Source organism: Eubalaena glacialis, chromosome 13, assembly GCF_028564815.1.
Source record: "Eubalaena glacialis isolate mEubGla1 chromosome 13, mEubGla1.1.hap2.+ XY, whole genome shotgun sequence".
Classification (NCBI taxonomy): Eukaryota; Metazoa; Chordata; class Mammalia; order Artiodactyla; family Balaenidae; genus Eubalaena; species Eubalaena glacialis.
Genome location: NC_083728.1, coordinates 22,276,347 through 22,298,787, shown reverse-complemented (window position 1 = coordinate 22,298,787; position 22,441 = coordinate 22,276,347). Strand labels below are relative to the sequence as shown.

At 46.3% G+C, this 22,441-nt stretch overlaps 1 protein-coding gene across 3 annotated transcripts in view; it reads right to left on the bottom strand.

Moving 5' to 3' along the window:
- Positions 1-462: 462 nt before the first annotated feature.
- Positions 463-22,441, bottom strand: part of TTI1 (TELO2 interacting protein 1) — a 42,857-nt gene continuing 20,878 nt past the window's right edge. For all 3 annotated transcript variants that reach the window (XM_061208414.1, XM_061208416.1, XM_061208415.1), the window contains 6 exons: positions 21,972-22,181; positions 18,905-19,053; positions 15,787-15,927; positions 13,275-13,479; positions 12,896-12,983; positions 463-1,196 (listed from right to left, as the gene is read on the bottom strand). In XM_061208414.1, the coding sequence (XP_061064397.1) occupies positions 1,013-1,196; positions 12,896-12,983; positions 13,275-13,479; positions 15,787-15,927; positions 18,905-19,053; positions 21,972-22,181 (977 nt within the window). In that variant the 3' untranslated portion in view covers positions 463-1,012. The remainder of the gene's footprint in view (positions 1,197-12,895; positions 12,984-13,274; positions 13,480-15,786; positions 15,928-18,904; positions 19,054-21,971; positions 22,182-22,441) is intronic.

The window sequence follows — 22,441 nt, the reverse complement described above, 5'->3', positions numbered from 1 at the left end:
AAGGGGCGGGATGAAGCAGGGCTGGCCACGTGCTGGTGACTGGGTGCAGCTGGGTTATGGGCACATGGGCCTTCAGAGTACCGTTATCCCTGATGGAAAGTTAAAAAATACTTAAAAGGTATCCAAAAAAACTGTCATGAGTGTTTGCCTTTGGAGAGGGAAACTAGATGTCTAGGGAATGAGGATGGGGAGACTGACTTTTCATTATTTTGTACTGCTTGGATTTTATACCATGACTTTGTATTACCCATTGATGAACATAAACTCAGTTTTTTTTGTTTTTTTTTTTGGCCTTCCCTTGCGGCACGCGGGATCTTAGTTCCCTGACCAGGGATCAAACCCAGGCTCTCAGCAGTGAAAGCACAGAGTCTTAACCACTGGAACACCAGGGAATTCCCCATAAACTCATTTTAAAAAAATCACCCAATTTAAATAACAAACTTCAAAGTGAGTTCTTGATCGTACTTTTCATCCAAGAAGTGCCTTTATTTCATTTTCTTCCAAAGAACAGGTTAGGTTCTTATCTCCTTACTTGAGGAGGGGGAGGTGTGTGAGTCCATGCTGCAGGCCGGTGATCTGAAAACTCTCCGATGTGTGATACTTCCACGTGGTCCTCAGGCGCCGCGGTCACACACGATGGGTAGTACAGGCCTCCGCCCCACGTGTCCTCAAGCTCTTGGGTGTGGGTGGGTGCGTGGGGTGGCCTGTGAGGCAGCTAGGGCCGCAGAGATGGTAAGCTAAGGAGCTAAGCCCTTAGAGCTGCCAGACAATGTCATTTGAAAATACCAGGTATGAAATATAAGTAACAGTCAGCTGCTTTCCTTCAATCCAGTTTCTAAGCAGTTGTGTGATCGATCAATTTATAAATCGATTGGCTGTCTAATCCACCTTGGCAGTCTTCTCTGAGGCCGACGCCACCGCCCTCGGCCAGGGTGGGGTGGGCCCCACATCCTCGGCCAGGGAGGCAGGGGACCTCCTCTGGCGCCTGCCTGACTAGGGGGGAGGGGCGGGGTCACTGCAGCTCCTGGAGCAGGCGGAGCACGTTGGCTGCGAACGGGCTCTGCTGCCCAGTGGCCCCCCGCAGCTGCACCGGGTGGAGGCTGGGGTGGGGAGGTGTGAACTCCTGCGGGCAGTAAAGTTCGTTCAGGAGCAGCCAGGTGGAGTCCGGGTCTACCTTCATCAGGTGGAGGAAAAGGCTGTGGAGAGACGGAGAAAGAGAGTGAGGGCACGAGGGAGGGCTGCTGGTGCTCCACCCCAGAGGCTGCTTAGCGGGCTCTTGGAGAGAAAAATGATCATCGCATCACTCTGCACAGCAGAACAAAGCCCACTTTCGTTCCTAATACAGGGCCATTAGGACGGTCCCAAAGCCTAACAGAAAGAGAGGTAAAGAGCTTCATATCCGTTGACATAGAGGAAAGGAAAGTAGTTAGTCTGAGCAGAACAATATTGACATCAAACAAGCTCTTGGCAAAGAAACCGGTTAAATTCTGGGCTATAAAACAGCTCTCAGAAGGAAGAAAATGGATAGGGCCCACCCCTTATTACAGAGTCCACTTCGCTCACAGGACCAGCCCCAGTGCAGGGACTCCCTCTCCTGCTTGGGGAGCCTGGGCAAACCCTCAACTCCTGAGTCTCAGACCCTTATCTCTGACCCTGCAGCACGCTGCTGAACTCAGTAGTTGGCCCATTTCTGGCCCCTGAGAGCCATGGATTCTCGGTGGTCTGGATCCCATAGAGGGATCAGATGCAGTTATTCTCCCATGGCAGGATCGGCTGAGCCTGGCTCTGGGACCTTTAGCAGAGGCAGAGCACTGGTGCCCTATACACGACATGAACACAGCTGAAGGGCCGGGGCCACCCAGCACCAGACACCCACCACGGGTGAGGTTCTTTATCTTGGTCTGAACCGTGGGGTCACAACCCTTTGCCTCGTATCTGCTCACATCCCATTTCTGAACGATGCCCAGGCCACCGTGCCGGGTAATCCAAGTGTAGACTTCCTATACCTGGCTGACTCAGCGATTCGGATCTGGCTTTTCAATCTTGGGAAGGATGAGGCCCTCCGCTAGCTGGGCGGCTCTCTCTCAGCCACCCTGCCCATCTCAGCTCACGTATCACCTGTGCAGAGAGGGTGGCCTTCCTGACCATGTCGCCTAAGTGGTTGCCCCTTATTTTTCTCTCTCCGGACACCCTCCCCAGCATTTATCAATTGCCTGTTTATTGACCATCTCCCATCTCTCCTCCTCACAGCACAAGCCCCTGAGGGCAGGGACCATGTCTGTTTGGTTCACTGCTGTATCTCAGGCACTTAGCACGGCACATGGTTAGCACTCAACCAATACTTGATCAAACAGGTTTCATGTTTAATAAGGGACTTATTATGCTGCACACTAATGACTTCAGATGGCATCCCTCTTTGAAATAGTTACATTCTGTAAAATGATCTAAAGGAGAGATCGACTGCTCACTACCAAGGAAGGACCAAGGATGTTACTAACAGGAGTCACGTTACCGCAGATGTCACTAGCTGTACGGCTTGCCTCCGTCTCAGTTTCCTCATGTCTAAAACTGGGGATGTACTTCACCCAGGGTTCTGCTGTGGTTTAAATGAGAAAACACAGATCCAGCCCTACACAGGGCCTCCCACATGTGATCCCCGTCTACCAACTAACAGCAGATAGAATCTATTTGATGGATCACATTTTATTTTTGATGACCATTCCTAGGAGCCTCTCCCGTACTGCTGGGCATCAGATAGATAGGAATGTAAATGCTTGCTAAACAGAGCTAAATTCTGGTGTTTAATTTCGTTAATCTAAAAAGCCTGTGCCCTCAGGGGATTTGGGTTTTACTTCGGTGAAGCCAGTTTTGCTTTCTTCCTTGGGTTTAACAGACATATGCTAAGGAGGCAAGGGAGACAGGGGGAGGCGGCACTTTGACACATTTTCTGGCCTGTTTTGTGCCCGAACAATTTAAGTTTTCTTTACTTAGGATAATCTTGAGTTTATAACCTCAGCGGTGGTTGCTGGAGAAGTGATTAGAATATTCTAATTCATCGTTTCCACTTCACCGCAGAAAGGAGATGGGGCCTGCGTGGGAGACAAGTTTTGTTTAAAAACAAAAATATCTTTGATAATTAGAGTGGCAAGGGAAATTATGAAAAAATGCACCAAAAATGGGAAGCAGATTTCTATTTACACGTGACACAGTTGACAGTTTTCCCTGGTGCCAAAGACTGTTAGAATGCAATTGGTTTCATTTGATTTTTTTTTTTCCCCTTCAAGAACTGGAACAAGCTACAGCATGGGCGCACTCTCAGCTTCAAGGAGTATTTTGATCTGGGCGACACCCAGCGAAGTGGTGCTGTGGCCCAGTTCAGTCGCAGCTCTGCTCTGACTTACAAGGCATGGAAACGTTGCAGTGTTCATTTTTGGTCTCCTTTTTAACTTACTAAATGCGGGTGTTGTGCTCGTTGGCAGGAAAGGAAAAGGAAGGAAGCCACTCTCTTTGCCCTTCGAGATCCCTAAATAAAATGCTAACAGGGAGGCAAAGGAAAAATCGTGTGCAAAGTTCATCTTCTTTTAGTAAGCTAGAGCCATACTCTTGGAAGAATTATTTTGGGTCTCACTTCTGAGCTCTTAAAGAGGTAGAATCCCCAGAATGGCAGGTGGCAACGCAAGTTTCTTCCCCACCTCTGAGGCTGGGAGCAAATTATTTTGCCTTTGTGAACCTGTTTCCTCCTTCTCCAAAGGAAAATAATCACACCTGCCCCACCCTCCTCACAGGTTTGTTCTGAGGCTCTAAGGAGATGAGGTGCAGGAAAACACTTTGAAGTGTATAATGAAAACACTGTTCCTTCCAGAAAGAGTGTGTGTGTGTCTAAGGAATAATTATCACTAGCAACCCTGACAGCACTGCCATACCATGGAAAATTCTCAGATGCTCTGAAAAGGGCAGAACATTTGTCTTTTGTTTCAGTCATAATTTCCTTCATACTGACTTGGTAGGGGTCCCAATTCTCAGCCACTGGGGTTGTAATTTTGTCCATTACTTTCAGGAAGAAACGAATGTAATATTCTTTGCCCTCTGCATGCCTGAGGTCTGGAGCAAATGCCGTGCCATGCAACCAGGTGGCTGGCAGGCATAGCTGTGCTCTTGCTTGGCAAAAGACATGCAACCCGCTGAACTCTAAACACCGAAAAATTCCGAACCTGGACCCCTGTTCACTTTGAGGCCCTGGGAGCTGAGCCTGAGACCCAGGAGGTCTTGTCTGAGTACTCAGAGGCCCAGCTTTCCCCCAAACTCCAGTATTGCTTTGTCCTGGGACCAGTTCCTGCCCTTCCTGAGCTGGGGCGAGGGGCTCCCAGACAATGAAGGGCAGAAGGCTGAAGACCTCGAAGGCATCCTTTTGCATAATCAAAAGACAAAAGACAAAGGGGAGACCTCTGCTTTGAAGCGATAGGAGTTAACTGCCTGGAAAATGTCCCTAATACATCTTGAGACGTGGCCGAGATGGCTGCTGAACATGTCAAGTGGTCGACTCCATCTTTTTTCAAACCCAAAGAGAAACACTTTAAAAAAATATATGTACACCATTTAACTCCTGAACAAAAATTTCTTTCTCTTTCCCCCAGGCCCGAATCAGTGGCTCCAGGGAGCACAGTTATCAAGAGATTATCTGGTCCCCAGAGTTTCGGCAGGCACTCAGCTGTGCCTCCTGCCTCCGAGTGTCCTGAGGCGAGTGATTATCTCTCAATAACCGGTAGGGCCGTGTAGCTTAAATGATAACTTGACTTTAAAAAATTTAGAACTCGCCGTTAGGCAGTTTCTAAGCAACCTCTGTTTCCATGGCAAAGAAGCCTGGTGTTTATACTGATTTTTCACTTAAAATGCGGTTTTATTGAATTTCACTTCATGCAGGCAGCCATTTCCCTGCACTTCAGCCCTATCTACAATTGACGGGTATCAGTAAGTACCTAATAAACTCCAGACACCAAACCAATAGAAGCAACTCATTCCTTTATGATCAACATCAGGTGCTCCGAGTGACAAAGCTGGGGGCGAGGTCGCCTGGGGAGCTGGGAAATGTGCTGCTAGAATCTGGCTGGCCGGGTCTGGTTCCCTCTCTGCATGGTTCGCCAAATGTTTACTAGCGCCTGGTCCAGCCCAGGCACTGCGTCAGGTGCGTGGGACACAAAGACGGATGGACAAAGGCTCTGGCCTTAGGGCTCTCTGTCTGGTGGGGAGGACAGACTGACCACAGAAGCCCATGATGCAATGTGAAGAGGGCCAGGCTCAAGTCATGGGTGGGCCGGAGTCGGGGAAGGATTCCTGAGGTGGGGACATGGCAAGTCACTTCTCTGTACATCAATCAGATCGGTTCTAACCCCCTTCCAGCTCCAACACTCCCAGCAGTTCTCAAGCATGGGGGCTGGATCATGGGCCCTTCCACCCCAAATGCGGCAAAAAGACACCCCTCTGTTGAAGATGCAAATATTACAGAGTATGTCCTCACCATCTTGGGTTAGACAACACCTGCTCAAGGGGAGCTCTAGAAAACCACCAGCCAATCGAGACCCAGCAAAGCTAAATAAACTTAACTGAAATTCAGAGCTCCCAGCTCTCCTGGGTGACAGGCTATTCTTTCTCTGTCAATTACTTGCTTGAGGGATCTGCTGCTCCTTGTCTCTTTCTGGATTTATAAAATGCTCTTGTGAGCTGTCTGCGTAAACGCCGGTGGTAAAGAACTTGCGGCTTTGTGATGTTTATTTATTTATTTATTTATTTATTTATTTGGGGCATCTAAAGAAGTTATTCAGGGTGTCTCCTTAGAGACATGATACAGGCTATCTCTACGTGGGCACAACTAAATGCAAGCAGAGGGTAAACTCACTTGTTGGAAAGCAGGCACACGTGCAGAGTTACTTTGGCTTCCCTGTCATTCCCCTTCTGGCAGAACAGCCTCCACACTCTTTCTTCCTCTGGCCATCTCTTCTCCCATGACTCCGTACATGATGATGCTACAAGTGAGGCTGTGTGTTTCCTTTTAAATAAACGGATGCTCAGGGTGTCGACGTGTCCGAGCCAGCAAGCAATGGGGCGATGTTTCCATACTCAGTAATTTACTCTAATGGGTCTCGGTTCATCGGTTAACCAGTATTTCAAGCCTGTCCTTTCTTGCTATTCAATTTAGCTATCTTCCCCTGCACGCGGGCCGTTTTTTGTTTCTAAATGTTGGAAATGGAGGATTATGACTTGAAGCAACAATTTACTCTCCAAATAAATACTACCAATTACCTCTGCAGCTATACATACTCATTCGACTTAACTCTATTTACCTGTTCACAGTCATTCACCTATCGATCGCCAACCCACACACTCACACAGAGGCCAATATTAAAAATATTTAAATGCAACGGGGACAGGATTTAAAACCATAAACACCAGTGGAAGCTTACGATGATAATCGAGTCCCTAAAGTACCACAAGACAAAGTACCATAGATGCTGTGGAATGACTCCATTGCTTTGTGCATATTTAAAAGGATATGGCACTGAGAGGCCCAATCTGTTACTGACAATTCAAAAATAAGCCAGAACCAAGAAGGGTTTAAATCCCACTGGGGCAGGATCTAAAAGCAGCCCTTTCCATCTGGCCAGCTCTCCCCGCTCCAGGCCCCCGCCCCGTTGGCCTAGATCCCATGATGACAACGCTGCTGGGCGCAGATTTCAAAGTGGCCCCGGCCGTCTGCACTCTCAGGCCGCAGGCCGTGTTTCTTGGTCCTCCCTGGAAGATGCACACCCTTGCAGATAAAGACATCTTTGTGGCAGCCTACCTGTTTTGCGCCCCCCTGCCCGCCACCCCCGAACTGTTTTCCTGTAACCCACGCTCTGGCACTAAGCCAGCAGCCTCCACTGATGGAGCCATCAGAAACAGCTCTAGGAAATGTACTTCTGTATTTACTGCAAGGACATTGGGAATAATCAGTCACAATGGTACCTAGTGTTCTTCTAAGATGACCCACGGGGAAATTTTCTCAGGGTTCAGCACCAAGGGAATTCCAGAGCTATGCTTCCTTCTAAAAGCTTTCTTTTCTTATTGCAGTAATGACTGGAATTTGCGCAGCAGATGCGTTTCCCTCTTTGCCTTGTCTGTTAGGAGGCCCAGAGCCACGCTGCAGGCTCATCTCTAGCGGAGGTGAAGAGTTCAAAGCCTGCACTTTATATATTAACCTCAACCCTGGCTTCACCTTGTTTTCCCTCTTACTATTTTTCCCTTAAAAAATGTCTTCACTTCTTATTTACCTTGCTGCATACACTTAAGTTTATAAGATGCTTTAGGTCTTTTTTGGAATAAGGAGGAAGTTTAAATACTGATAACAACGACTATTGATTGACTTTTTAACTCTGGGCTGACATTTTGTGCTAAAGACTAATATACATGACTTTACTGAATCTTTGTGATAATTTTATTAGGTGGAAAAAATAGATATGCTTATTCTAGTCTTGTAGATGAGGAAACTGAGACTTCGAGAAGGAAATTAATTTGCCCAAGGGTATACCACTACTGAACAGCGATGTGAGGCCAACTCTACCTTGGTCTTCACCTTAGAACTCTCAACACAGTACGTGGCTAGTAAGAGACTCTAAAGCATCTTTTAAATAAATACACATATAATAAGACAATTGAGGCCATGTCCTTGGCTACTTTACTTGGTACTGAGATCATCAACATTCACTCCTGCCTCCCCTGCAAAGGGATGAAATGACCACCCTGTGGTCGGCCAAGGCTTCCGATATTTGAAATCTACTTTGTGCACGTGGTCCACCTACCAGGCTCGATCTCCCGTCAAGAGCATCGTGGTTCCTGACCCAGTATGGCATATACAAGTGCATGTACGCCCCACACTTGGCTTTCCAACTGGGTGGGGAAATGGATGACCCTGGCAGATTATCAATCACATGACAACACCAAGGAAGCAGGGGAAGGACTGGCTGCATTTGATTTAAGTAGCACAGAGGTCCCTGCCTTCAGATCTGAAACCCAGCAACTCACTTTGTTTGTAATCTGCATGGCAGATGTCTCTTATCTTTGACACCAGGAAATCATGCCTATATATGCACAGTGAACAGCTTCAGATCTAAGTGTATTTTTAGAACAATGAGTCTTGAAGAGAAAAGCAGCAATGCCTGTCAAAAGATGGATAATGGGAAAGCTAACTACTTGGGTCTGGATTTGTCAACTATTAATCGAATGGCAAAAGGGAAAACATTAGGAGTGCCCTCATTTCCATAGGAAACAGCTTTGCAGCCCAAGCTCAGACAAACTGCCCACACCATTTAAGGGGATGAGCTACTAATTTCAAGCTCAGCTGAACTACTGGATCACCTCTGCGGCTCCTGATCCATTCAAATATAATAGGCCCATGTGTGGGTAAAGCGAGGAGTTGGGGCTCTGACGGGGATGAAATGAAAGAGCCTCTGCCAGTCTGAGTTCCTCCAGGGTTTGAAGGCAGCGGCTGCATTTTTGATGGGCTGGGATCCTACTGCTAGAAAGAAAGCGGGGAAGTCAGTCAGTAAATGAACCTTCAAACTCTTTGTCCTGGCTTCTCATGCAAAAGGCGGTAGGGGGAGGTAGAACAATTAACATGAAAAAGATCCTTCTGAGATGAAAACCCCAGTTTAGATTTCAGTCAAGATGAAGCAGGCTTCCAACAAGAAATACCATGCCCAAGTGTATATGTGTACATGTAACATATATACATTATATATTTGGCAAATTTATATATCTCCCATAAGGGTGTGTATACACACATAAATAAAACTCCAGAACGTAAGCACCACGAGGGCAGAGGCCTCCTCTCTCCTGCTCCCCTCTATTTTCAGTGCCTAGAACAGTGCCGGGCACACAGCAGCTTCTCAGCCAATCGGCAGAATGGATGAACGCCGAGTGTACTCTCTTACATATTAACGCTATTCATCCGCATGATGGTTCTGGAGGAAGGTGTTAGCACCAAACCCAGTTTACAGAGGAAGGAAATGAGGTGCAAGGAAATGAAGTCATTTGCTCAAGGTCACAGAGCCAGTAAGATGTGAACCTAGGTTTGTCCACCTCCAAGACTGGTGCCCTTTGCCCGCACATACAATGGCTAAGAGAGGAAGATGGGAGGGCCCTCTCCCTTCCCCACCACACACATCAAGAACCACAGCATTCAGCACCTGTACAACCAGGAGGTGCAGCAGGCTGGTCACTACCTGCTGGCACCCTGCGTCCCCACCTGGGTTCTGGGGTTAACAGGTGGAGGTAGGACTTGGGGGTGGAAACCATGTGGCCTAAGAGCATTGTTGGGCATGGACTTCAACTTTTAAAAAATAGATATTGCCTAGTTTTGTTCCGTTTAGCCCCAGGGTGGAAGACTGACTGATTTATGCACAAGAGAGGGAGCCTCAGAGGCTGCTCAGAGAGAGGCCCAAGGAGTGTGGTTTTAATGGAGTTGAGTTGAACCAGGTTGAGCATGTACTGGTTGGAAGGAAAAACACAGAAATTTGGGGAATGTGCTCTCATCTCAAATTCCTTTCATATGCAGGAAGGAAGAGCTCCGTGGCCAGGAAGGCACAGAACTGTGGAGGCCCACTGCATGCTGGGAGGTATCTCAGAGGCTTCCAGGGCCACTGGAGAATTTATATCAGCTAAGTCCGCCAAGGCTGAGATGCGGGCGTGGCTGATATAACCTGTTATTTTGTAATCCAGTGCTTATTCTCAGGGACTCGGCCTTATTTACAGCTCATGATATGCTGACCCCTCTTCCCATACCCCAAATATGGTTTTCTCATTTGTTATCCACTGAAGTCATTTAACTAGGTGGACTTTGGGGGAGTCGGTATTTTTTCTTGCATGGCCAGTTCACAGTGACACCTGGTGGTAACAAATGGCAAGATTATACCTCGCTCTTACCCGCCGCACCCCCCCCCCCAACCAAGTTGCAAGATTTATGTCCCTCCTTACAAGGCACATTTGCTAGATAAAAGCATTAAACTGGAATGGCATCTCCGTTCTTAGCATTTACAGCCTTGGTTATATCAACCACCCCCTGATCAATTTCCATTTCTAGAGTTTACAGCCTGGATGTAAAAGCCTGCCACAAAGGCTCTATTTAATATGACAAATTAAAAAAGCAAACACAGGCTTGGTCATTCTTTGGAGCCAGGAGAAGCAAACAGGAGGAAGGAAAAATCCAACTGTAATGCACACAAAGAGGAACTTTCACGGTGCTGCGGAGTTTGCCTCCATTCCAACGTGAGGGAGGCTGCCCTGCAGAGGTCCCCACCGCCACCTGCCAGACCTACAGACACAGCTGCTCATCCACCTCTCTGAGACTGCAGGAGGCCTCAGAGCAGCCACCTGCCCTCACAGGTTTCCTCACCAGCCCCGCCCGATCCAAAGCCAGCTGGTCATCTGCCCAGTGTCGGAAAGTCACTACTTCTGAGGGAGCTGGGGCGTCTCTGGGCGGCTCTGGCTTTCACTAGTTCTTTTGAATATGGAGCTGAAGCTTGAGTTTTTGTAACCCTCTGGCTACAGATCTCCCCCTTGGGCCCTGGCAAAGAACACACAGCCTTCTCTTCTCCCCTGAGTGGGTGGAGGTGTCACTGACAGCTGTGTGGGGAACACTGAAGGGCACGTGTGGAAGCGGGGGGCTGGGGTGGAGGCTCCTGCAGGGGATCAGGTAAGAGATGAGGGTGACCTGGCCTGCCCTGGCAGCTTGGAGGTGAAGAGAAGCAGTTTGAAGAGAGATTTCACAAGTTAGGTAGACAGGCTTCACTTCTGGAATGGATGTGGGGTGTGATGGAAAGAGAAGAATTCAGGACAAACAACCGGATGGATGTGCGGCCATTTGCTGAGCTGGGAACTCTGTCTCACTCAGGGGACCTTATTCATTAGTTCCCGGAGGTCTGACTGTTTTCATACTAATCGGCCCACCCATCTCCCTCTCTTTGCTCTGTAATGAGACTCACAAAGAGACCAGATTTCCTATTGTCTCAGACGGCTTCTCCCATTTAGAGAGCTTATTAATTTCTGAATCAAGATGCCAAATCAGCTCCTGATCAAGGACAACACAGATATTTTTTTCCCTGACTTCAAAATAAGTTTGCAGATGATGTGTATGTAAAGCAGTCAACCTTGCACTTCCTCCCCGCGCAGCCCGTCAGAGGGAGGTCATCTGACTCAACCTCAAGTGGAACAAAGAGGCGCCGCAGTCAGGCCGTCTGGCTGCAATCTCCTCCCCGCAAGGCACCTGGAATTCCAACTCAAGAGTCAGTAAGGTCCAATTCGGGTTTAACTGCTTTCAGTAGCAAATAAAGAAAATTAGAAATGAAAAGATAATGAATTGTGAATATTAGCTTGTTTGATGGGTCTAAACTTGAAGGATGGGTATGGGGCAGGTGTAGGAAGAGTAGAATGGGACAGGGAATGAGAAAACCAGATCTTTGGGACTCTTGGCTGTAACAGGCACCCAGAAGAATTTGCTTCAAGATGGATTCATCATGTTTGTGAGTTGTCTTTTAAATCATAGCACAATTAGCTTCAGGAACACTGCCTGGAGGAGGACTATTTTCATCCTAAGTTGGTTCTTTAAGGAATAAGACTGTCCAGGGACAAGAAGCTCTTTGGCATGCACCCCTGTGCTTGAGAAACCATGATGGATTCTGGGCCTAGGGGATGTGACAGGAAAGGGACAGAAAGAAAAAACGGAACTGGGGAAATCAAGAGCAGAAAACTGCAAAGGATAATAAATCAATTCAAAGAGATATTTCCATCGCTCCAAGAGAGTGCAAGGTTTATAAGGGAGCAAGTTGGCTTTCCTCATTTCACAGACAGAGCAGCCTTTCAGCCCTTCAGGGAGTAAGATGACGCCTGCTCCACCAAGGAAGATCAGGGACACGTTTCCAGAAGCTGATGAAGTGGGAAGGACTGTTTCTTTGCCCGGGGAGGTGGAGCTGCAGTGCCCAGAGTGGCAGGCAGTGCCAGGCCAGACCGGCCGGCTTTCGCCCCAGCTGCAGATGTCCAGGGATGGCAGTTGCAGGGCACAGGCTGATCCTGGCTAGAAGGAGAGCTGGGGAAAGGGGGTCAGGGTACGTTTTGGGTCTCAAGTCTGGGGAATGCTCCTGTGCTCAGAGTTTTAGCTTTTGATAAATAGCCTTTAGGACTCTAGGAACCAGACATAGCTTCTCCTGTTAGAGGTGGTACAGCTACTCTCTAATAAGCAAAACTCTTAGAAATTAGAATCACATAATTTCAGAGTTGAAAAGGCCCTTTAAATCATTAGTCCAGTGGTTTTGAACGTTTCTTGGTTCACAGACTCCTATTATAATCGGATGAATGATGTGGAATCTGTCTAGAAACAGATACGCACATGTCTGCTTGCACACACACAATTCTGCATACAATTTGTGAGGGTTCACGGCACCTGACACCCATTAAGACGCTCTGTGGAGCCAAGGTTTGCTAGATCAATAACCCAATGCTTTCACCTTGTGGATGAGGAAGCTGAGAGAGAGGTGCCAGGGTCACCTGGTCACCAGAAGAGTAGGGCCTAGAAGACGATCACCCTCTGAGCAGGAGAGTGCTTTGTCCCCTACAAGACACCACCTTTCTGCTTTTTGCCCCTTTGGAATTGTTGCTGATGCTGCAGCAGCGGAAAAGGTTACTTTCAAAGAGAAATGTGTCCAGTAAAAATACCATCTCTAGATGTTGGCACAGTTAAAGAAATCATCTTAACCTGGCAAGAAGAGAGAGAAGAGAAAAGAACAGAGATGCCTCAACTCTGCTCCCCATTAGCAAATCATCTATAATTTAGGACAAACGTAAAGAGATGCGGGTGATCAAGCAGACGTACCTCCTGGCAGCCTCTTGTAATTTCACGGGCTGTTTGGCACTGAGGTAAATCAAGCAGGCATCAGCCACTTTATTCAGGTCACCCTCACCTGCAGAGAGGAAAAACAAAACAAGCGTTGGCCCTCAGGCTTCAGTGGGGATGAGCAGGAACCAACTGCTGTCTGATGAAACTGGAACAGCTAGGCAAGATGCTGTGGGCTCTGTGCTCCATCCCTAAGTCACAAAACACAGCAAGGTAAATGGATAAATGAGGCCAAAGTGAGATGGAAGGATGTGCACAGGACAGGAGATGACAGGAGCACGGCTAATGAGGAGGGCAAGGATGGGGGTGAGACAGAGTGTACAGTGTGTGTGCCCAGGCGAGACTGGCTGGTACCTACCTAGGTCCAGTCTCTCACAGAGGGGGCCCAGGCCCTGCAAGACGGCCAGCTGCAACTTGAAGGCCAGCGTGTGGAAGTAAACTGGTCCAGCCCTGGCACTGACGGGAGCCTGGCTGACTAAAGAGCCAGCCAGCTTTGGCAGGACATCTTTGCAGAACCGGCTCCTCAGAAAATCGCCACACTTGCCTCCCAGGGTACGCAAAACCTGTGGAAACAGACCCCAACCCGGTGACTGAACGTTGCCAAGGCAGCGAGAGCGCTAAAAGAATGTTTGCTAATTCAATTTCATCTACGTCTCTGCTTGAAAAAGAAAAATAGAATTATTGCTGTTAATTCCTTGCCCACGGTTTGTGATTCTGACAGTTATGAATTTGGAGGTCTCTGCTCCCGAGGCATGGCTGCTTCTATCCATAAATACAGATTACATGGAGAATAATTCAAAGGAATCTTGGGTTGGATGAATAGTATGGTTAATACCTGGATTTCCCTCCCTTTTTTGTTAAAAAAAAAAAAGAGCTTAAAGCAGTTCACATAGATCATCTCTTGAATCTTCCTAACATCCCTTGAGGAAAGACTTGTGCTTTTAACTCCAGCTAGCTGAACAAACATAAACAGGCCCAGTAGCTGAGGCCCAGCTCAGCTGCTGCCACGTGCAGGCATCGAAAAGGGCAGTGGCTGGCTGAGGTCCTTGGCTGGGTCAGGGCAGGGTCTCCAGTGGGCAGAGCCGAGTCAGAGTTCCTTCTGTTCCACGGCACAATCTCTTATGTACATCACCCTCATTCCATCTTTCACGACAGGCAGTCTCTTTGCATGTCTTGTTTTAAACCTTCTCAAGCAGAACATATTGAAACGTTTTGCTCCATTGCACAAGACTGAGTATACAGGATAATAAGAATTTCTTTAAAAATTGGTAAGCAAGGGACTTCCCTGGTGGTGCGATGGTTAAGAATCCGCCTGCCAATGCAGGGGACACGGGTTCGATCCCTAGTCCGGGAAGATCCCACATGCCACGGAGTGACTAAGCCCGTGTGCCACAACTACCGAGCCTGCGCTCTACAGCCTGTGAGCCACAACTACTGAGCCCACGTGCCACAACTACTGAAGCCCGCGTGCCTAGAGCCTGTGCTCCTCAACAAGAGAAGCCACAGCAATGAGTAGCTTCCACTCGCTGCAACTAGAGAAAGCCTGCGCACAGCAATGAAGACCCAACACAGCCAAAAATAAATAAGTTAAATAAATTAATTAAGAAAAAAAATTGGTAAGCAAGGCATATCCAGGACAGAGAACATTTACCGACTTTGTAGAGAACAAGGCACTTATTTCAGGGCCTTCAGCAGGACTGCACAAGGCCTTATGGACCTCAAGGGTCACTAATGGGTCTGGGAGTGGAAAAGCAGTCTCAGTTACAGTGCACGTATCTTTATATGTTTTCATTTTTCTACACTCGCTGTCATTTCAGATAACCTATTAATTTTCATAAAGGAAAACGGCACATCTGAGTGATTTAGCAAGACCTCCCTCCTTCCCTCTCCCCCCAACGCCCACAAGTGCCTGTGCGTGTGTGTGTCATTTTGTGTATTTTGCTTTAGAAAAAAATATTAACGATTTTATATGTTTTAAATGTAAGCTTGCATTTTGGTCCAGTATATGCTGAAGAACCTTACAGAAACAAAATACTTTAGCCAAGTATATTAGTTGCATTCCTGGCTTCATTCTATATCCTACGCATCTTTTTTCTTTGCCTCATCTTGCTCACCCACTTCTAATTTATGTTAGCTTGCTATGGTAAATGTATCTCTGTAACTTGCCTTAAGTGCTTTTTAGAACAAGGAAGGATATAAATAAATAAGCCAAAATCTGTGTGCTAATATAAGCCAAACTAAGTCAGGGAGAATAATACCTTACATACACAGAGGGCTTTTAACTTTTCAAAGCATTTCACCAAATAGCCCCACTTTATCCTTGACAACCACTATGAGAAAGGTGGGATAGGTGGTCATGGGCTTTGCCCAGAGTCGCTCAGCTGCACAGAGGATGCCCATTGCTAGAACCTAGTCAGTCTTCATCTTGACTCTTGTGCCGTGCACAGAACATGGGCATGAACTCAGATTCAGGTACTATCACTTCCTAGCTGTGTGATCTTGAGAAAGTTCCTTAACTTTCTGGGCTTGTTTCCTCTTCTGTCAAAAATGGGGATACTAGTATCTTCCTTATAAGGTTGTTGTACAGAGATGAGCTCATGTGTGAAGTGCCAAGCATGCTGCCTGGCACAGAGGAGGTGCTCAATGAATACTGGTGGCCCTTTTCATCTACTAGTTCTCTCTGCTTCAAATTCAAAAGGAAACTGACTTTATTTTCTTCTTTGTGCTTTTCTTATTTGCCTATACTTTCTTCAAGGTATAGTAGGTCACAATCGGATAAAAAGAGAACTACCGCCAAAAGACACCACTGAGCTCCATGCTCACTTCCATCCATCCCCATGACTGATGGCGGTGGGGCATCAGTGCAGTACCTTGAAGGCTCTGAGCACTGCCAGGGGGTCATCATTTGTGAGTCGGTGCACGAGTGAGGGCCACGCCCGATGAGCCAAGGGAAGGAGCTGGTTCTTGTGGGACTGCAGAACAACCACACATAGATCCAGCACATCCAAAACCTGCAAGAAAAGAGGACACTATCTCAGCAGATAGTAAAGGCTTGAAACCAAATACCTGGGATCAAGTCACCATTTTAAAAGAATGAAACTTAGAAACTCATGAGTCAAGGAAATATTTACGAGTCCTGACTACATGCCAAGCACTGGCTAGGTACTGGGTGGGGGGCACACAGGGACAAAATATTTATGTTTCCTTTCCTTGGCTTATGGTCAACTGGGGAAAGACTTCAGATAACACCGAAATAACGGGATGAATGATTACCAATTGTGACAAGTACAAGGAAGGAAAGTCAAGGGGGAAATGCAAAGACACTAAAGGGAGGGATCTACACCATACAAACTGTTGGGAGGGCTTCTCTGAGGAAGTGACTTCTATAAGGAGGCATAAAGGATGAGGAGGAGCTAGTCACATCAAGAGTGGAAGAGTGTTCCTAGAACTGCAAACAGTAACGAGGAAGACCCAGAGGAGGGAGAGCTTGCAGTGCTTAGAAAACTAAAGCAGGGCAGTGTGAAGCATGACAGAGGAGGGGTAAGATGGGGCTGGACCTCGAAGACGTCACATTAAGACTTTTTAATTTTGTACTAAATGCGGTGGGGAGCCATGGAAATGTTCAGGCACGTGCTATGATACAATTCATGGTTTTAAAAGGTCACTTTGGCTGCTGAGTGGAGAAGGGACTTGAAGTGGGAGTGAGAAGAAGTGAGGAGGCCCTTGAGAGAGCCACAGCAAACGTCCACATGGGAGGCGGGGAGTTACGCGGCTACATGGTCGTGGCCGAGGCAGAGAAGTGAAGGGTTTGAGATCTGTTTTGGAGACGAAATGGCTTAAATTGCTGCAGGACTCGCTCCTGGGGAGATGAAGAGAGGTATCAAAAAGAGCTGCTTGGGTTCAGGCTTAGCAACTGAATAGATGCAGGTGCAGCTTAATGAGATAGGAACAAAGGAGGAGGAGGAAGCCGGGAGGGTGGGTGAGATCAAGTTCTGTTACCTTTAAATGGAGAGGTCAAGTAGGCAGCTGGGACACAGGTCAATCTCAGAAGAAAAGGCCTGGGGTAGACTAGATGTAAATTGGGGTTTTTACCTTCCCTGAGAATATGTTTCCTGATCTCTCATGTCTCAAAGCTCACTGAAGACAGACAACCTGCTCAGTGTCACAGGCAGTGGTCACCATGATAACCAAGTACAGGCTTCCCTCCCACACAGATGGGCCAGCCTTCCCAGAGCAGGGGAAGGTACACGTCTGAGTCAGGAAGACAGAGTGAGGTCTGCAGTAAACCCTTATTTGATGACTACTGGAACAGAAACAAAGAACAAAACAGGCCCTGCCCTTGAGGGCTGAATAGTGAGGCAGGGGAATAAGAGAAACCTCAGGAGAGCAGAGTAGTACGGTGGAAATGGCTTTGGTATCGCTGACTGGCTTTGGATTTGAGTTCTGTCACTAACTGGATAAGTTACATCATACTTTAGTGAATCATTCCCCTTCTGCCTGGAATGTTCTTCCCCTTCCGTTTGCCCCTGCAGGGCTGGCTCCTTCTCAGCCTTTAAGTCTCGACTTAAACATTATCACCCGACAACTGGTCTAAATCAGAATGTAGCTCCCTCTTATTCAACAGGGTTCGGTAGAGTAGGTTCCCAAAATGTGTTTACTACCTGGGTGAATTTTCTATCACAGAACCTTCTTATTACCTTCATAGCATTTCCTCCACGTATATGTATTTGTGTATCACCCCTTTCCCCTCGAGAGACAGGAAGTTCCATGAAGACAGGGATCATGTCTGCTTCGTTTCCTTCTATATACCCTCTGCCTGACCTATAGCAGTCCTCAATAAGCATTTAGTGAATAAGCAAATAAGTGATTGAGTGTATATGCCATGCCTGATGCTAACTGTTTTATATTTATAGTCAATGACCCAGTGAGGTAGGTACCATCATTTTCACTTTACAGATAAAGAAGCTGATGCTCAAAAAGGTGAACTGACATACTCCAGGTGGCATGGCTAGTGAGGGGCAGAGCCAGGACTGGGACTCGGGTGTGCAGATCCGACTCCAGTGCTGATGGTCTCAATAGCTACAGTGTACATACGCTGCTACAAAGCCTCCAGAAGAGGGGAGACACTTTACTAATGTATCAGCCAGACACCACCAACAAAAGGCTCCTGAAGAGTGCCTCCTGAGTGGAAAAACCGACAATGCTAAGAAGTTTCTCTGGGAAGACTAAATAAATTCCGCAAAACCCAGATGCTGAGTGAGGTAATCTGTGGGTCAGGGTTTCCCAGCCCACCACCCATGACCAGGGCAAAGTGCTCTCATCACTATCAGTAATGCACGGAGGCGGCTGTTTCTCACTCCTGTTTGGGGGTAGGGAGGAATGGGTCAGGCTGTGCTTTCCTTTGGGTGTAAGATCTGCCCCCAGGTGATTCTGAAAGCTGTGTCCCCCATGCCCACCCCGCCCCACTGTCCTGTTATCGGAGTCACTACTGTATAGTTTAAGTCTTTGCTGATGGGGAGGCTGCTTGGGAAACTGCTAGCAAACAAGGATGTAAGATTAAGAAAAGTGTTGGTGCCAGGCCTAGGATGAAAATGGAAACAGAAACAGAGACAAGGGCTAGCATCAGGCTTGGATGAATGACCACTTCAAAATATTAAAACCTGTGTCCCACATTAAGTCAGCTCAGAAAGTGATATCCTTTCCAAATCATATGACTTTTTCCCCCTTGGAGATGCAATAACGCTTCAAAACTTTGTGGTTTGTAATTCTACCAAGGGGACTCAGATCCCTTTTGGCCTCTGGGCTGTTACAGAAAGACGTAAGACTGGCATCCCACAGATAAATTCCTCCTGATGCCTTCTCTTGGCCACTGCACATGCACTGGGAGATAAGGGGGGGGGGCTCCTTGCTCATCCATGTAGTCACTGCCAACAGACCAAACCTCAGTCCCGCAGCTCTGTGAATGCAGGGAAAGGGCCGCACACTGACCTTCAAGCGGATTTTCAGATTTTTGTCTGACATCAAGTGGATGCAGCGCTCCATCACGTCCGTGGCTATTTGGATCTGCACTGGCAGTGGTGGCTGCACACTGGGATCAGTGTCATTCTCATCCACTTCGGGAGGGTCTGACTGCTCCTCTGGAAAAAGAGCGTAACTGGGGGCAGTGTTTTACGAGAGATGCCCCACCCCAACTTGATCTCCCAACTTCAGATCAGGAGTAAGACTTACAAGGGAAAATGTCTAGCAACTGATCCCAAGGAAACCATGTAAAATTTGGGTCAAGCTATGAGTCAAGATATTCACCAAAGCATTACCTGTAACAGCTAAAAACTGGGGGAAAACCTTCCATGTCCACTCAAGGGGGTACGGTTATATAAACCATGTTATATCCGTACAATGAATGGCACATTATGAGGGCCTGAAAATTTGCGTTTACCAAGGGCTTTAATGACAAGGGATAATGCTTATGAAATAACATTGTGTTAAAAAGAGAAAGGCAGGATACGAAATTGCATACACAGTGTGAGCACTATTATATAAAGTTTTATACAAAGACAGGAGGAAGTTCAAAATATTAACAGAGACGGGGTCATGAGTTAACGGATGATTTTTATTTTTTCCCTATATCTTTAGTCTTTTCTAAGTTGCCATTAATAAATATTTAAAATAAAAACATAAGAGGGCAAGGTTCTAATTTGGAGCCCCAAGGCTGGCAGTTTCCTGGCTGGCCTCTGGCCCTTTACTCTCTTTCCTTTCCTTTTGGTTTATCTTTTGACTACAGGGGGTACATGTCTGTCTTCTCTACCAGCCTGTAAGATCTTCTGAGGGCCAAGATGAAGCCTTACACATCTTGGTATGAGGGACAACACCAGGGCAGCCTGGTGCAATATACAGGGATGGGGTTTGGTCAGAGGACCAAAGTCTTGCCTCCACATCTATTAGCAACTCCTCTCATCCCACAACACCTCATTTGAAAAAAAGGGATAAAGCATGTATACCTCATCTGCTTGTTGAGAGAGTTAAATGAGATGAATGTCACCAGCTATTATCATTTTTTTCATTGCCTGGAGTGCTGCATTGCATGAGATAGGTGTAAGTTTGTAAATTAAAACAACAAAAAGACTTGAGAGTTGCATGAAACCCTGGCCAAAATTCCTCCCCTGAAGGTTTTCCTCTATCTGCTTATAGCCTCCAGTCTCCCCACACCCTCAATACCAGCTGTGCTCATTTACACTGAGCTAAGCATTGCTCCCCTAACTTTCTGCCATTTCAGTTTCCTCTGCTGGTAAAACAGAACCTTACAGTAGAGTCCACACCTGTCTCTAACAGACGCTGAAAAGATAAATGAAAATGCGTTTGTAGAATGCTTGGATTTCTTGGAGGAAGGGACCTCAGATATACAAGGTGCTCTTACTGTGGTTAAAACAAAAAACCCATGTCAAACCAACATCAATCCAAACATTCCTTATAATGCCAGGTGTGTGGTGTGTACTTGATGAATGATAATTATAAGAATGATAAGGCTGTGCTTTTCTTTCTAGAGGAGGATTTGTTGTTTGAAATTCACCTACTGCGAAATGTTATCTGAGGGATGTGGATTTTTGCTATTGGAAGAAAGATTTGATTCATTCAGTCTGCTCCTAGCGAACATCAACTAGAACCAGAAGATCCTAATCGTGAAAGAATGGATTCAGTGACAATGCTAGAATTTCAAACAAGAATGGCAAATCTGGATTACGAGGGATCAAGATGCCTCTTCTTCACGGTTTCTAGGCTTGAGCAAGGGCTGCAGTTTACGAGAAGGATTGGGTTGGCTCAAGAAACAAAACTGAGAAGAAAAAGCCTGATAGATTTCTGATTAGAAAATTCTGTTCTTGGGGAGAATAACAACTCAACTCTGCACAAATCATTATTTGGGCCTTGTGATGCTTCCCTGCTATTTAGAAGGAATTTGTTGCAGTTAGTTGCATTGAACTACTATTTCCTGTTATCCTGGAGGTATTGGCTTCAGTTCACCAGAGTCTCAGAGTACAGTGCCAAAAAAAAAAAAAAAAAAAGGAAAGAAATCTGCTCTATTCCAACCTAACAAACTAATTTGGGACTCAGTTTGATTTAGGATAGTTCTGAGACCACCAAGCTCATTATGACTTGGCATTTTATATTTGCAGAGGAGATTCTAATAATTTATTAATCCTTCCGTGACCTGAAGCTCCAGATTGAGCTTGTGAATAAAACAATAGGCCAGAGCTTCAACTAGCCTGAACTCCCTTCTCCTTTATCATATAAATTGGTAAGAAAAACACTGGAATCTACTCCTACCAATAAATAAAATAAATGGACAAAGCATATGAAAAGATAATGGGCATAAGAAAAAATTGTTAGGAAAGATGCATATAGAAAGATGTTCAACCTTTCTAGCAATCAAAGAAATGCAAAGTAAAATAACGAGAACCATTTTAATTTAGCAAGAAGTAAAATTGGTAATAGTCAATGTTGGCAAGCTTGTGGTGAAACCAGTATTAATCCTGAACTGCAGAAGAGAAGGTGTAAATTGCCACAACCTTTCTGAAAGACAATTTGGCAAGCATAACATGATGTTCATATCCTTGACCTAGAAATCCCACTTCTGAGATTTATACAGAAATATGCAAAAAGAAGGAAAAGGTCACGTGCATAGAATCATGCACTGCAGCACTGTTTATTAGAGTGAAAAGCTAGAAGCAACCTAAACTTCCCAAGGGGAATGTATACTTAGTGGCAGCTATTAAAACATTAATTATGAAAACCCCATAGCAACATGAAGAGTTCCTTATTATATAACTAAATGCAAAAAGGGTATAATGCATTTAAACTGTGGCTGCAACCAAACAAAAACAGGTTTGCAATAGAAAAGGATGGAAAAAGACTACAAACAAAGTGAGAATGCTTATGTTAGCATGGCAGGGTTATTTGACCTTTCTTATTTCCAAACTTCCTATCATGATGTTTCATTGTTTTTACAATAATCTGCTTCCAAAAGTAAAAAACAGCTGAGGCCAAAATAAATAATAGTTACCTTCTTCATTATCAAAATCCGAGACATTTCCATCTGCTACATCCTTTTCCTTGAGGTAGTTCAGCACAAACTGTTCAATGTCTTCGGCTGTTGTGGTATTCTCAAGTCCTTTCTCAAGACTTGCTGGTCTTTGGCTCAAATGACTTCCCTCTTCCCCTACACTTTGCTCTTGGAGTTGCCCGAGATGACCTGTGTCTGGGAACCACTGGGCTATAAATAAAGTGTTATAATGATCACCTTGGTCATTGACAACAGGCATTAGTACTTTCTAAGTAGAATAAGCTCTCTGCCATGGCCTGCATGGTGCCCACAGGATCCAGTCCCTACCTGTCTCTCCAACCTCCTCTGCTAACCACTCCCGGCTGCCTGTTCACCGACCATCTTCTGGTTCCTCCAATGCGCCAGGTATCCTCCTGCCTTAGAACCTTTGCACATGCTGTTCTTACTATCTGGAATACTTTAACCTCCTA